The following is a 15,949-nucleotide window of genomic DNA, read 5'->3' on the forward strand; positions in this document are numbered from 1 at the left end:
GCCCATAAGGGGAGGAGAAATTGTTGTATAAAGTCCTGTGGCATCGATAGGTTGTATCGACCATGATTAACAACATATTTGGACTCTTATTGCTCTGCTGAGCCTCCATGTTAGTTTTTAGTTCTGTTCTGTATCTCACGCTGTGTACACGTTTTTGACTAACTACGAAATATATCTCTATGTGGAATTTAATGGGGATAGTTATTGAATTCGACTGATAATCGTATCCCGTTCCCATAGTTCTAATTACTAGACTTTGTGCCAATGTCCAGGATTAAATTCCAAACTTCTGTTCAGTGTCTCATGAATCACTGGTATGTGGTACTGTTAATGGTGATTTGTCATCTGTATTCAGCAGATACTCTTCAGATACAACTTTCAGGCACCATGAGGTAAGATATTGTGCACATGATAAGAGAACCCTTTCTTATTAACTGGTTGAGAATACCCCTCATGGTCTCCAAACTGATAATAAATTATGACCCTTTATTTCTTTTTGTTGAACGCTAATAAAAAGTAAACAAAGAAGGATTTCTCAGCAATTTCAGGCTATTTTAGAGAGAATTCATCTAATTTATTTTGTCTGTTTGTGACTATGAATGAGAAATGAAACAGCTGTCAAAATTTTGGGTGAGACCTGATGGCTATTAGTAAACAATCATGCAAGCGGTTTTATCCACTGAAAAGCTTAAGGGAGAATATACAGTGAAACAAATATTGTGTTTTTGATGATTTTGAAGAAATTATTTCTTAAAGACAAAATGTTTGTATTTATTTACAAGGACAAATCATTGTCCACATTATAGAATAAAACAAAAATAATTTGGCCATTAATTAATATATGAACATGCAATTTAAAAAAAATTGGTGTCACTGTCTTAATAAAACTTTCAACAACATATTCTGCAACTTGATACATTGTCGTAGGCTTGAATTTTTCAGAATCCATAAGTATACCCTGTTTCACTGTGTACTGTATACAAGTGTTCACTGTGTACTAAACACACCACCAGCTAAACTGAATTAAGATTCATAACCTACAACTGGTGAATATATTGGTAAAAGTGTATATTTGATCACAAGATAGCAAATTACTCATAGCTGTATGTATTATAGAAAATATATAATTTATAAGCAGATGTTAATTGTGATTTCTGACTATCAAAAAGATACAACATATACTCATAGTACACATATTCTCATAATGATATCAAAGTGAAGAAAAAAATATTACTAGAAATAGCTGAAATGGAATGTTTCACTGTGTATCATGTTACGTTGTGCACTGTTCTCCCCTATATCCAGTATTATCTGGGTTGTAAGAATGATTCCCTCACTGATTACCTTGAAAAGGTTAGAACAATGACTAGAGATTTCTACATATACCTTTCAGAGGGAAAAAAGAGTGAAGAAGCATTGATTACAAAAGAAAGAAGAAGTATTTTATTGAAACATTGCAGCTGTCCACAAAGGAGCTTCAGAAATGAAAAAAAAGGCTGGAATTATTGGAAAATCCATTCAAGTAGCCCTAATCAGTGTTTTTCATCTTATGCCTATATTACAGCATAAAGATATTTGTGAAATATCTTTAATAAAAGACATTTTATAAAATATTTGACAGTGTACTGTGGTACTTTTATCACATCTTTTATAAAAGTCAGAGTGTTGTCCTAGCTTTTATAAAGTATTTATTAAAGAACATCGATGGTGTAATATGGGCCTTAATGGAATCACAATTTACTGATACAACCTACTGACTAGTGGAAAACTGGTCAAATTTTATTAGCCTAAAAAGGGTGCACATTGAAAAATAAGTATGTTTTTGCTATAATATTTTACACATAGGGTAAGAACTTTTGGCCTTGCATCATAACACTACCTTTTACAAGCCTCATACCATGGATGTCTGAGGTCTCAGCTCCTTGTACAAAGTGATACTATATTTGGTAATGACTATATATATTGGCCACGACATCTTGGTAGATGATTGTTGCAGTGTCTGTGTGTTTATATGACTTGTGAAGCCAATGGCAGCACGGCATCTCTTGCCGCAATTGTCACAGGTGTATCTGGCTGCTGAGGCAGAAGCAGTGGTAGCATTGCGAAGCTTTTTCTGCCTTAATCTGTCTAACAAGCCTTCATCATGCTTCGACATTCCAGATGATATATCATCACGCCACTCTGCTCACATGCTAGCCTGTGCCTCCCATCTGTTTGTGTCAATTCCAAAGCTCTCCATATCTCGTTTACAGGAGTCCTTGAACCTCAATACAGGACGTCCTACAGGCCTTTTGGGTATAGAGATCTCTCCAAGCATCACCTCATGTGGTAATCTCTCAGGATCCATATGGTGGACATGTCCCAGCCAGCGCAGTTGTCTCTGCTTCAAGATAGCTGAAATACTGTTGCAGTTAGTTTTAGATAGCACTGCTTCGTTGGTCACTCGGTCCTTCCACGTTACTCCGAGGATCTCAGGCACCGCATGTAGAAAGCATTAAGGTAACGTTCTTGTTTGGCATAGGTAATGACTACTATTACACAAAGTAATTGTCATATCCCTCCCCTCTTGCTTGTCAGGCATTTACAATGTGAAGAACAATTTTCAACTTGTCTCATTTAGTTAGTTGATGAATGTATTCTCCTAATCCATAATATTATAGCCACCTAACCAGTAATGTACTTCTAATGCATAAATAAGGTTTAGTCCATCATAACATGTGCATAGTTATGTGTAAACAGTATCAAGCAGCTATGCATAAATTGTGTAAGTCCTGCAGGTGATGAGGAGATATTGTGTAAGCTATAAACTGATGTTTGATTACACCCTGTATCTAATCTATATGGTTGACATCCACCTAATTTGGGAGCCAAAACAGTTGCTGAAATTTGTAGTGTTGCACAAACAACTGCAATCTGATAGATTTTATTAAAAATGACAATGGTGGTATTTATCCACTGGAAAAGCTATAGTTTGTTTCAGCAGTTTGTTGTTTAGGGGCATACATTTATAATACAAAGACTTATCCACCTATCTCAAGCAGACTTACGCAAAGAAAACTGATATATCTGTCACTGGTGGAATATAATAAATAGCACGATGTAAAGACAGACACATTTACCGTATCAGCACCTCTGTTCCTAATTGGATGTCAAAGGGAAAAAGTAGCTAGATGAGGTAAAAAGAATACATTGATATTAAAGTGTACTGAAATTGTGTCTTCTATTTCTAACTACAGTTACTATGTTCATAAGTCTGTCTAGTTTGATTTATGGGTGTAATGTCTTCCTACTGAGGCTCTGTCAAATCTGTATTCTTATTTTATAAAATATTAAAAACACTTGACTAATGTATGATTGGGTTTTTGTTTGTGTAAATGAAATGATCAAATATTATATTCTTATGGCAAGAGGAAATTCTTAAACATTAAATTGTACAAAGGAACATTTGAAAATGTTAAACGTACCCATCATTGGAATTGAAGCTAGAATAAAAAATGAATTGACCACCATTTGTAGTCCATTAGCAGATGCCAGCCTCTCAATAGGAACATAATTAGGAATGACAATTGACATGTAGACAGTTCTGAAACCCTTAGCCACTCCAAGAGCTCCAGCTACAACGAGAGCTGGTATGTAGTCGTGGAATAATATGAGTGCTGAAAAGAGAGATTGCAATGGATAATTAATTAAATAAAAATACATGCATACAAATTCATGAACTGTAGTGACTAAAGGGAATGTCAAACAGATAAATGCTTCAACTGATTGTGTGGGTATTGAAACTCAATCTTTTTTGTTGACTATACTAGCAGCTCATAGGAACTCATTACGTAAAGTGATTGCAACTGACACAAAATTGCACTTTACTTAATGTAATTTACTAAGCTACGACAAGATCATGCTAAGACAACTTCATGTGGCACTCATTGTCTTTCTGTTGCAGTTGTCATTCCAGCCAGAGTCAGGTTTTTTTGTGTAGAATGTGGCACATGGAATGTGCATGGATATGGTGAGTTTTCAAATGACCAGGTTTTGAGTTCCTTCTTGCATGTGATTTTCATGCTATAGATGCTTCAAAATGGCAGTTGCCAAATACACTATGCCTACACCCTGTGAAAAAAGTTTGTTAAAGACATTGGAACATTCTCTTATTATGACTTAAAATTCAACAGGAAAAACTCCAGGTTTACATGGCAAAATGAGTCAACAGCGTTCAATAAACCATGAAAAAATATTCGCTCATCCAAAAAATAATGAAAATTGATTCTGCCATACACTCATGGATCCCCCACAATATAGGAAGTATATAATTACCAAAGGAAGATATGTTATCAGAGATATTTAAGTCTGTAATCAACAAATGTGGCACTTATTGGAGATAACATTCATCCACAATAACATTCAGTATGTCAATAAAGGGTCTGGTGTCATTACATGGGTATATACACTCCTGGAAATGGAAAAAAGAACACATTGACACCGGTGTGTCAGACCCACCATACTTGCTCCGGACACTGCGAGAGGGCTGTACAAGCAATGATCACACGCACGGCACAGCGGACACACCAGGAACCGCGGTGTTGGCCATCGAATGGCGCTAGCTGCGCAGCATTTGTGCACCGCCGCCGTCAGTGTCAGCCAGTTTGCCGTGGCATACGGAGCTTCATCGCAGTCTTTAACACTGGTAGCTTGCTGCAACAGCGTGGACGTGAAACGTATGTGCAGTTGACGGACTTTGAGCGAGGGCGTATAGTGGGCATGCGGGAGGCCGGGTGGACGTACCGCCGAATTGCTCAACACGTGGGGCGTGAGGTCTCCACAGTACATCGATGTTGTCGCCAGTGGTCGGCGGAAGGTGCACGTGCCCGTCGACCTGGGACCGGACCGCAGCGACGCACGGATGCACGCCAAGACCGTAGGATCCTACGCAGTGCCGTAGGGGACCGCACCACCACTTCCCAGCAAATTAGGGACACTGTTGCTCCTGGGGTATCGGCGAGGACCATTCGCAACCGTCTCCATGAAGCTGGGCTACGGTCCCGCACACCGTTAGGCCGTCTTCCACTCATGCCCCAACATCGTGCAGCCCGCCTCCAGTGGTGTCGCGACAGGCATGAATGGAGGGATGAATGGAGACGTGTCGTCTTCAGCGATGAGAGTCGCTTCTGCCTTGGTGCCAATGATGGTCGTATGCGTGTTTGGCGCTGTGCAGGTGAGCGCCACAATCAGGACTGCATACGACCGAGGCACACAGGGCCAACACCCGGCATCATGGTGTGGGGAGCGATCTCCTACACTGGCCGTACACCACTGGTGATCGTCGAGGGGACACTGAATAGTGCACGGTACATCCAAACCGTCATCGAACCCATCGTTCTACCATTCCTAGACCGGCAAGGGAACTTGCTGTTCCAACAGGACAATGCACGTCCGCATGTATCCCGTGCCACCCAACGTGCTCTAGAAGGTGTAAGTCAACTACCCTGGCCAGCAAGATCTCCGGATCTGTCCCCCATTGAGCATGTTTGGGACTGGATGAAGCGTTGTCTCACGCGGTCTGCACGTCCAGCACGAACGCTAGTCCATCTGAGGCGCCAGGTGGAAATGGCATGGCAAGCCGTTCCACAGGACTACATCCAGCATCTCTACGATCGTCTCCATGGGAGAAAAGCAGCCTGCATTGCTGCGAAAGGTGGATATACACTGTACTAGTGCCGACATTGTGCATGCTCTGTTGCCTGTGTCTATGTGCCTGTGGTTCTGTCAGTGTGATCATGTGATGTATCTGACCCCAGGAATGTGTCAATAAAGTTTCCCCTTCCTGGGACAATGAATTCACGGTGTACTTATTTCAATTTCCAGGAGTGTAGAATTCACAATGGCTTCACATAACATGGATTGGCCCATCAAGCAAGGTTTTCAGTAACAAATTGCAACAGTGTATGGTGGCAGTGTTAGGTCTGTAATCCTTCATCCTAGAGAGATTAAAGTGTGTATTATCAGGGCTGGCAATGGACTAGACTGGTTTCCTTGACACATAGGCAGTGCAGATACAGAAACTGACTCTTTATTCACCTGAAGTACTGGTAGTGAGTGTTATCAACAGAAGATTTCAAGTTGATTCCATATTACTCGACTTTGAGAAGACTTTTGAAGTCATTCATCATAAGTGGTTTCTGATAAAACTGTTCACCTATCTTATCTTATAATCTTCTTCGGTATGTGACTGGATCCATGATTTTCTGTCATAAATGTCGCAGTAATTGACAGGAAATCATTTACTGTAACCAAACTTACAGTAATGTACAAAATGTTATCATGTAAGACTTCATGTAAATGGTATGGAGAGGTGGGCTACAAAGTGCCACAGCAACTGTCATCATAGGAAAGCTGGACAGCAGCAGAAATAATAAGCAAACAAACTAACACAACAAAAAGCAGATTTACTTAGCTTGTATTTCTCCAAGTGTACGAAGACTCATTACAAATAATGCAGCAAGAGGTAGAGTCCAGCTTATAATAATAACCTCAAGGATGAGGCTGTCTGAACAAATGCATTAACTAGGGTGCCGGAGCTGCAATGATGCAGGATCTGCATAGTGTCACCCAGCAAAGTATCTCGTCAGTGGGCTGTCTGGCTGCTGTCAGTAATCCTATATGGGGTGGTGGTTCAGTGGGTGTGCTCTGTTGGGTCCCTCAGAACCCATATGACCTCTCTCGGCATCTGACAGAAACTTGCAGTTGCGTTGCCAACTTTGACAACCATGGTGTGGTATTGATGTGTGATACCACAAATATTATATGTGCTCTGCTGTTCTTAATCTATATAAAAAGTTTAGAAGACTATCTGGCCAGCCTACTTAGATTGTTTGTGGAAGATCATTTATCATCTAGTAATGTCAATAGTAGATCAAAACAAATTATAAAATTATTTAGACAAGATACCTGATGACACAAAAATTGGTAACTTCACACACACACACACACACACACACACACACACACACACACACGCACACACGCACACACACACACACACACACACACACACACACACAGACACACACTTAGGATGGGATCCTTACCAGAGAGGACATCAAAGAAGTTCAAAGAAGGGCAGCTACGCTCACTTTATATTACAACAAAATAGGGGTCAGAGTTGCAATGAAATGATAACTGAGTTGGAGTGACAATCATTGAAACAAAGGCATACCTCTTTGCAGGGAGATCTTTTAATAGAAATGCAGTCACCAGCTTTCTCCTCCAAATGCCAAAATAAAGAAATAACTATCATTATAAAATAAGAGTAATCAGCATTTGGCACAATGTGCTGTTACTTAAAATTATCTTATTACATTTGTAGCTTTGGTTTGTTCCACTGATAGATAGAAGGAAGGTGGTTATGGCATACATTTTAATTAAAAGAAACCGGTAGAAAATCAGTTGTTCATCCTAGTCAAATTGCAGTTACATTTAAAAAGAATCATACAATATTATAGTATCAAAACAATAAAAACTAAGAAATAAAATCTGAAGATGTATAGAAGGAAGGTGGTTATGGCATACATTTTAATTAAAAGAAACCGGTAGAAAATTTTGGCGTACAATTTTGTTAATGGCAACACTGGGATAGCATATCTGAGATATCCCAGTGTTGCCATTAACAAAATTGTACGCCAAAATTTTCTACTGGTTTCTTTTAATTAAAATGTATGCCATAACCACCTTCCTTCCATACATCTTCAGATTTTATTTCTTAGTTTTTATTGTTTTGATACTATAATATTGTATGATTCTTTTTAAATGTAACTGCAATTTGACTAGGATGAACAACTGATTTTTTAATAGGCTGTTATAGTTTGACTGTCATGTGGTGCTGCATTGTTGTTTTCAACACAGAAATTTGGTTGTTCATTGTCACTATTTATTTTACAGATGTGGCATACTATTAGCTACGGTAATGAGTTTCAAAGGACTCATGGTTAATGTTGTTTGTCTTTAATGGAATGACTGATGACCACGATACTATGAGTGTAATGTGTAACTGGTCAAAATTTTACATGGTTCCCTTTAGCATAATAAAATGACCTTACTCCCTTCCCATTCATGTATTTTAAAATTATATTTCTGATATGTGATTATTTCGGCTGTTATATACAACTGTCTATATACAATATTTATATGTGTCAGCTTGTAATTTTGTTGTGCCATGTAACAGTGCTTTTCATGTTGTGTCACTTCACGCGCTTGGGATGTAACAGCTGTGGCTTTATTACAATGTGATTGTTTCATTATATAAAAAATTATATAATATCACAGACACACAAATATATATAGCTTTTTATTGGCCAACTGTGAGTAGGAGTCACACGCTGAAGATTCCATATGAATTTCATTGTGAATAGACACTGAAGAGCCAAAGAACCTGGTGCACCTGGCTAATATCATGTAGGGCCCCTGTGAGCATGCAGAAGTGCCGCAAGAAGACGTGGCATGGATTTGACTGATGTCTGAAGTAGTGCTGGTGGGAATTGACACCATGAATCCTGCAGGGCTGTTCTTACATCCATAAGAGTATGAGGGGTTGAGATCCTCTTCTGAACAGCATGTTGCGAGGCATCCCAGCTGTCTTCAATAATCTTCATGTCTGGGGAGTTTGGTGGCCAGAAGAAGTATTGAAACTCGAAAAGTGTTTTTGGAGCGACTTTTTAGCAATACTGGACGTGTGGGGTGGAATTGCCCAAGTCCGTCGGAATGCACCATGAGCGGATACAGGTGATCAGATAGTATGCCTATGTGTGTGTCACCTGTCAGAGTTGTATATAAACGTATCAGGGGTCCATATCACTCCAACTCCACACGCCCCATACCATTACAGAGCCTCCACCAGCTTGAACAGCTGATATGCATGGTTCATGGATTCATGAGGTTGTCTTCATACCGATACATATACATCTACTCGATACAATTTGAAACAAGACTCATCCAACCAGGCAACATGGTTCCAGTCATCAACAGTCCAATGTTGGTGTCCATGGGCCCAGGTGAGGCGTAAAGCTTTGTGTTTTGCAGTCATGAAGGGCACATGAGTGGGCCTCCGGCCCTGAAAGCCCATATCGATGACATTCCCAAGTCTGTCGGAATGTACAATGGATATGAATGGATGCAGATGATCAGACAGGATGCTTACGTACATGTCACCTGTTAGAGTCGTATCTAGACATATCAGGGGTCACATATGATTCCAACTGCATACACCCCACACCACTGCAGAGCCTCCACCAACATGAACAATCCCTTGCTGGCATGCAGGGTCCATGGATTCTTGAGGTTGTCTCCACACCCGTACACGTCCATGCGCTCGATACAATTTGAAACGAGACTCGTCCGGACAGGCAACATGGTTCCAGTCATCAACAGTCCAATGTCGGTGTTGATGGGACCAGGCGAGGCGTGAAGATTTGTGTCGTACAGTCATGAAGGGTACACGAGAGGGCCTTCGGGTCCAAAAGCCGATATCGATGATGTTTCTTTAAATGGTTCGCACGCCGACACTTGTTGATAGCTCAGCATTGATATCTGCAGCAATTTGCGGAAGGGTTACAATTCTGTCACTTTGAACGATCCTCAGCAGTCGTCGTTGCTCCTGTTCTTGCAGGATCTTTTTCCGGCCGCAGCAATGTCGGAGATTTTATGTTTTACCGGATTCCTGATATTCGCGGTACACACTAGAAATGGTCATACGGGAAAATCCCCACTTCATCGCTACCTCGGAGAAGCTCTGTCGCATCGCTCGTGCGCCGACTATAACACCACGTTCAAACTCACGTAAATGCTATCAATAGCACGCCATTGTAGCAGCAGTAACCGATCTAACAACTGCGCCAAACACTTGTTGTCTTATATAGACATTGCCAACCGCAGCGCCGTATTCTACCTGTTTACATATCTCTGAACTTGAATACGCATTCCTATATCAGTTTCGTTGTCCGCCCTCGGTAGCTGAATGGTCAGCGTGACGAATTGTCAATCCTCTGGGCCAGGGTTCGATTCCCGGGTGGGTCGGGGAATTTTCTCCACCCAGGGACTGGGTGTTGTGCTGTCCTCATTATCCTATCATCCTCATTGACAGCAGGTCGCCGAAGTGGCGTCAGATTGAAAGACCGGCACCCGGCGAACGGCCTGCCTGACGGGGGGGCCTAGCCATACGATTAAATAAATAAAATCAGTTTCTTGGGCGCTTTTATGTATTAACGGCACGGGAGCATGGTCTACTGCATGACTAGACCGACAGGCATTCTACCGACAACTGCCGAGTATGACGCACAATCGGTATGTAATCTGAACATACAATCGGTATAGTTCATATAAGATCTTACACCTTCGGTTCTGCCACAGTTATTCATTTATTTATTAAAATCAACGTTTTCTGCCATTGCTAAATTATTGAAAGGAAGTAGTGTTGATCCGTAGAGTGGCAAAAGGCAAGATTTATCAGCAAATATTTATTAATAACAATTACTTGATTGGTGCCAGAACAAATGTTCTTTCCTAAGTACAACTATCTCTTTGCTATGGTCAGGACCGATTTCTGGTGCGGCACACAACCCAATGGTTCTTAAAGCGCCAGATGGCCAACCGCTTCTGCTAGTCAGGGTGGGAAATTATGCTTGCTTCTTACTCGATAGGTATTGCAGAGCTGATATCATTCACTTCACGTACGTGAAACAGGAAAACAGGAAATAAAGTAAAATGCGCTATCTGCGAAAAAAGGGTTACATTAGAACTTCTTGCCCAAAGCGATACAACATGGAAGTGTTAGCTGCTTACATGTGCGTGAGGTGATGAGCATGAGGAGAGCCACCAGGTACATGGTCTGCGCTCCCAAGCCCAGGTAGTCGCCGACGAAGGGCGACACGAAGCGGAAGATGATGTCGGTGATGCCGATTATGGACATGAAGGTGGCTGTCTGCTGCTTGTCGAAGCCGTAGCCCTCCATGATGAGCGGCGTGAAGAGCGAGAAGTTGAGCTCGGCGAGGATGGCTAGCGACATGCCCACCATGAGCACAACGTAGGTGGGGTCGCGCAGCAGGTCCAGGTCGAAGAAGCGCACCACCGCCTGCATCCAGCGCCGCATCCTCCCCGAGCACGTCGTTCTGGGAACAGCCCGAGTGGGAACTGCAGCGCATCCTGCAAAGTTTCTACTACAAACGGCACATGTGCACGGTGATCCTAGTGCACGGTGATCCTAAAGTATTCTCTGATTGTTGTTGTTGTTCTGGTCTTCAGTCCTGAGACTGGTTTGATGCAGCTCTCCATGCTACTCTATCCTGTGCAAGCTTCTTCATCTCCCAGTACCTGCTGCAACCTACATCCTTCTGAATCTGCTTGGTGTATTCATCTCTTGATCTCCCTCTACGATTTTTACCCTCCACGCTGCCCTCCAATACTAAGTTGGTGATCCATTGATGCCTCAGAACATGTCCTACCAACTGATCCCTTCTTCTTGTCAAGTTGTGCCACAAACTTCTCTTCTCCCCAATCCTATTCAATACCTCCTCATTAGTTATGTGATCTACCCATCTAATCTTCAGCATTCTTCTGTAGCACCACATTTCGAAAGCTTCAATTCTCTTCTTGTCCAAACTATTTATCGTCCATGTTTCACTTCCATACATGGCTACACCCCATACAAATACTTTCAGAAACGTCTTCCTGACACTCAAATCTATACTCGATGTTGACAAATTTCTCTTCTTCAGAAACGCTTTCCTTGCCATTGACAGTCTGCATTTTATATCCTCTCTAATTCGACCATCATCAGTTATTTTGATCCCCAAATAGCAAAACTCCTTTACTACTTTAAGTGTCTCATTTCCTAATCTAATTCCCTCAGCATCACCCGACTTAATTCGACTACATTCCATTATTCTCGTTTTGCTTTTATTGATGTTCATCTTATAACAGCCTTTCAAGACACTGTCCATTCCGTTCAACTGCTCTTCCAAGTCCTTTGCTGTCTTTGACAAAATTACAATGTCATCGGCGAACCTCAAAGTTTTTATTTCTTCTCCATGGATTTTAATACCTACTCCGAATTTTTCTTTTGTTTCCTTCACTGCTTGCTCAATATACAGATTGATCGTCAGATTCTCTCATTACAAACATTTATTTCTGCGACTACGCTACATACAGATATGCAGTTGCAAGACGCATTTTTTTCTTCGAAAAACTGCCTCGAAAATTCAGGTGCGTCTGATACTCGACATTAATATAAAAATGTCCAGTGTTTGATTTAAAATTCCCACCAGTCTTAAAAATGATCGTATTCGGGAAACCTATCGCTGTCTGGCAACATTGGATTCAAATGGTAGCAGCAGTGCGCCGATGCGACGAACATGAATTGTGGGGATTCCCGGGCTTGCTGACACTGTCTGCCTCCCGTCCGGTCACCCCCGATCCAGAACACTGTAGTCCACGACGCGTCATTGCAGTCTACGTTGCCAGTGAACCTGAAGCGAAAGTGATTTGTGTTATCAGCAACAGTACAATATTTTTGTTGGTAGCTAGTTTCGTAATGGACAAAATAAATGGTATTCATATGATGCGGCCTTTAAGTTGAAAGTAACAGCATATGCAGAAGAACATGGAAACAGAGTACACTACTGCCCATTAAAACTGCTACACCAATAAGAAATGCAGGTGATAAACGGTTATTGATTGGACCAATATATTATATTAGAACTGACACGTGATTACATTTTCACGCAATTTGCGTGCATAGATCCTGAGAAATCAGTACCCAGAACAACCACCTCTGGCCATAATAACGGCCTTAATACGCCTGGGCGTTGTGTCAAGCAGAGCTTGGATGGCGTGTACAGGTACAGCTGCATATGCACCTTCAACACGATACCACAGTTCATGAAGAGTAGTGACTGGCGTATTGTGATGAGCCAGTTGCTCGGCCACCATTGACCAGACGTTTTCAATTGGTGAGAGATCTGGAGAATGTGACGGCCAGGGCGGCAGCCGAACATTTTCTGTATCCAGAAAGGCCCGTGCAGGACCTGCAACATGCGATCGTGCATAATCATGCTGAAATGTAGGGTTTCGTAGGGATCTAACGAAATGTAACGTACACTGTTCAAAGTGCCGTCAATGCGAACAAGAGGTGACCTAGACGTATAATCAATGGCACCCCATACCATCACGCCGGGTGATACGCCAGTATGGTGATGATGAATACACGCTTCCAATGTGCGTTTACCGCGATGTCGCCAAACACAGCTGCGACCATCATGATGCTGTAAACAGAATCTGGATTCATCCGAAAAAATAACGTTTTCCCATTCGTGCACCCGGGTTCGTCGTTGACTGCACCATCGCAGGCGCTCCTGTCTGAGTACACTACTGGCCATTAAAATTGCTACACCAAGAAGAAATGCAGATGATAAACGGGTTTTCATTGGACAAACATATTATACTAGAACTGACATGTGATTACATTTCGACGCAATTTGAGTTCATAGATCCTGAGAAATCAGTACCCAGAACAACCACCTCTGACCGTAATAACGGCCTTGATACGCCTGGGCATAGAGTCAGACAGAGCTTGGATGGCGTGTACAGGTACAGCTGCCTATGCAGCTTCAACACGATACCACAGTTCATCAAGAGTAGTGACTGGCGTATTGTGACGAGCCAGTTGCTCGGCCACCATTGACCAGACGTTTTCAGTTTGTGAGAGATCTGGAGATTGCGCTGGCCAGGGCAGCAGACGAACATTTTCTGTATCCAAGAAGGCCCGTACAGGAGCTGCTACATATGGTCGTGCATTATCCTGCTGAAATGTAGGGTTTCGCATGGATCGAATGAAGGGTAGAGCCACGGGTCGTAACACATCTGAAATGTAACGTCCACTGTTCTGAGTGCCGTCATTGCGAACAAGAGGTGACAGAGGCGTGTAACCAATGGCACCCCATACCATCATGCCGGGTGATACGCCAGTATGGCGATGACGAATACACGCTCCCAATGTGTGTTCACCGCGATGTCGCCAAACACGGATGCGACTATCATGATGCTGTAAACAGAACCCGGATCATTCCGAAAAAATGACGTTTTGCCATTCGTGCAACCAGGTTCGTCGTTGAGTACACCATCGCAGGCGCTCCTGTCTGTGATGCAGCGTCAAGGATAACAGCAGCTATGGTCTCCGAGATGATAGTTCATGCTGCTGCAAACGTCGTCGAACTGTTCGTGGAGATGGTTGTTGTCTTGCAAACGTCCCCATCTGTTGACTCAGGGACCGAGACGTGGCTGCACGATCCGTTACAGCTATGCGGATAAGACGCCTGTCATCTCGACTGCTAGTGATCCGAGGCCATTGGGATCCAGCACGGCGTTCCGTATTATCGTCCTGATCCCACCGATTCCATATTGTGCTAACAGTCATTGGATCTCGACCAACGCGAGCAGCTATGTCGCGATACGATAAACAGCAATCGCGATAGGCTACAATCCGACCTTTATCAAAGTCGGAAACGTGATGGTACGCATTTATCCTCCTTACACGAGGTATCACAACAACGTTTCACCAGGTAACGCCGGTCAACTGCTGTTTGTGTATGAGAAATCGGTTGGAAACTTGCCTCATGTCAGCACGTTGTGGGTGTCGCCACCGGCGCCAACCTTGTGGGAATGCTCTGAAAAGCTAATCATTTGCATATTACAGCATCTTCTTCCTGTCGGTTAAATTTCGCGTCCGTAGCACGTCATCTTCGTGGTGTAGCAATTTTAATGGCCAGTTGTGTAGATGAGCGGAATTTCGGCGTTCCGCCAAAAGAAGAAAACCAATCGCGATTGCCGGGCAGGTAAAGAACAACTGAAAAAAATGGGAAGACTAAATGTGAAACTAGAGGACTGAATGCAAAATGGCCAAAACTAGAAGATGACATATTGAAATGGACTCAAGGACGCTGTCAAAATGGCATTGGAATCAATACAAAAATGATTCAAATACACGCTTGGAAGCTAGCATTACAATGGGACTTAAGAGACTTTAAGGGTAGAGTTGGTTGGTGCTACAGGTTTATGAAACGTCACTTTGCATGCGAAACAGAACCAAAATATGTCAGAATATTCCACTAGAATTTGAAGAGAAAATATTATCTTGCCATGGCTTTATTAATCAACATCGAAAGAAAACCAGTGTTGAACTAAGCCAAATCGCGAATATGGACGAAATTCCTCTAACGTTTGATGTGCCGAGTAACAAAACTCTTACCATGAAAGATGCTAAAACTGCAACCATAAAAGCAAGTGGGCGTGAAAAAATACACTGCACTGTTATCCTTTCATGTTATGCTGATGGTACCAAGCTTAACCCAATGACCATTTTCAAGCGCAAAACAATACCAAAATTTCCTAAAATACCGCCAGGTGTTGTTCACGTGCATCACGAGGGTTAGATGGAGGACAGATTAACAGTGTGGGTGAGAAGGAAAGGTACTTTATTGAAGGAGAGTTCTCTTCTTGTCCTAGATCAGTTGAGCAATCATTTGCAAAATTCTGTTAAAGAGAAATTGATGCAGGAAAATACAGAGCTTGCTGTTATTCGGGGAGGACTTACTTCACAATTGCAACCTCTTGATGTCTCGGGAAATACACCATGTAAAGTGTATGAGAAACGAATGTAACAAACGGTTGATGGATGAAACCCAGCATGAATTCACGCTGAAGGGAGCTTTAAAACGACCTGCAGTCAAACAAGTGTGTTAGTGGATAAAACAGCCGCGGTCTGGAGTGAGAGAACACATTGTTGTCAAATCTTTCAAGAAGTGCGTCAGTGAAAACCGTCATATATAGGGTGCGAATTTTAAGTTGACAAAACAGAATAGCTCGAAAAATAAGCTTCACACGAAAAAATATGTAGAATCCAAAGTTG

At 42.2% G+C, this 15,949-nt stretch overlaps 1 protein-coding gene across 3 annotated transcripts in view; it reads right to left on the bottom strand.

The window, feature by feature from the left end:
- The window catches only part of LOC124606205 (monocarboxylate transporter 5), a 163,654-nt gene that overhangs the window by 7,080 nt on the left and 140,625 nt on the right, over positions 1-15,949 (bottom strand). For 2 of the 3 annotated variants that reach the window (XM_047138176.1, XM_047138175.1), the window contains exons 8-9: positions 10,831-11,156; positions 3,465-3,656 (exon numbers count right to left, since the gene is read on the bottom strand). In XM_047138176.1, the coding sequence (XP_046994132.1) occupies positions 3,465-3,656; positions 10,831-11,156 (518 nt within the window). The remainder of the gene's footprint in view (positions 1-3,464; positions 3,657-10,830; positions 11,157-15,949) is intronic. The other variant, XM_047138177.1, reaches the window with a different exon arrangement.

The sequence above is a fragment of the Schistocerca americana genome, chromosome 3 (assembly GCF_021461395.2).
Source record: "Schistocerca americana isolate TAMUIC-IGC-003095 chromosome 3, iqSchAmer2.1, whole genome shotgun sequence".
Lineage (NCBI taxonomy): Eukaryota > Metazoa > Arthropoda > Insecta > Orthoptera > Acrididae > Schistocerca > Schistocerca americana.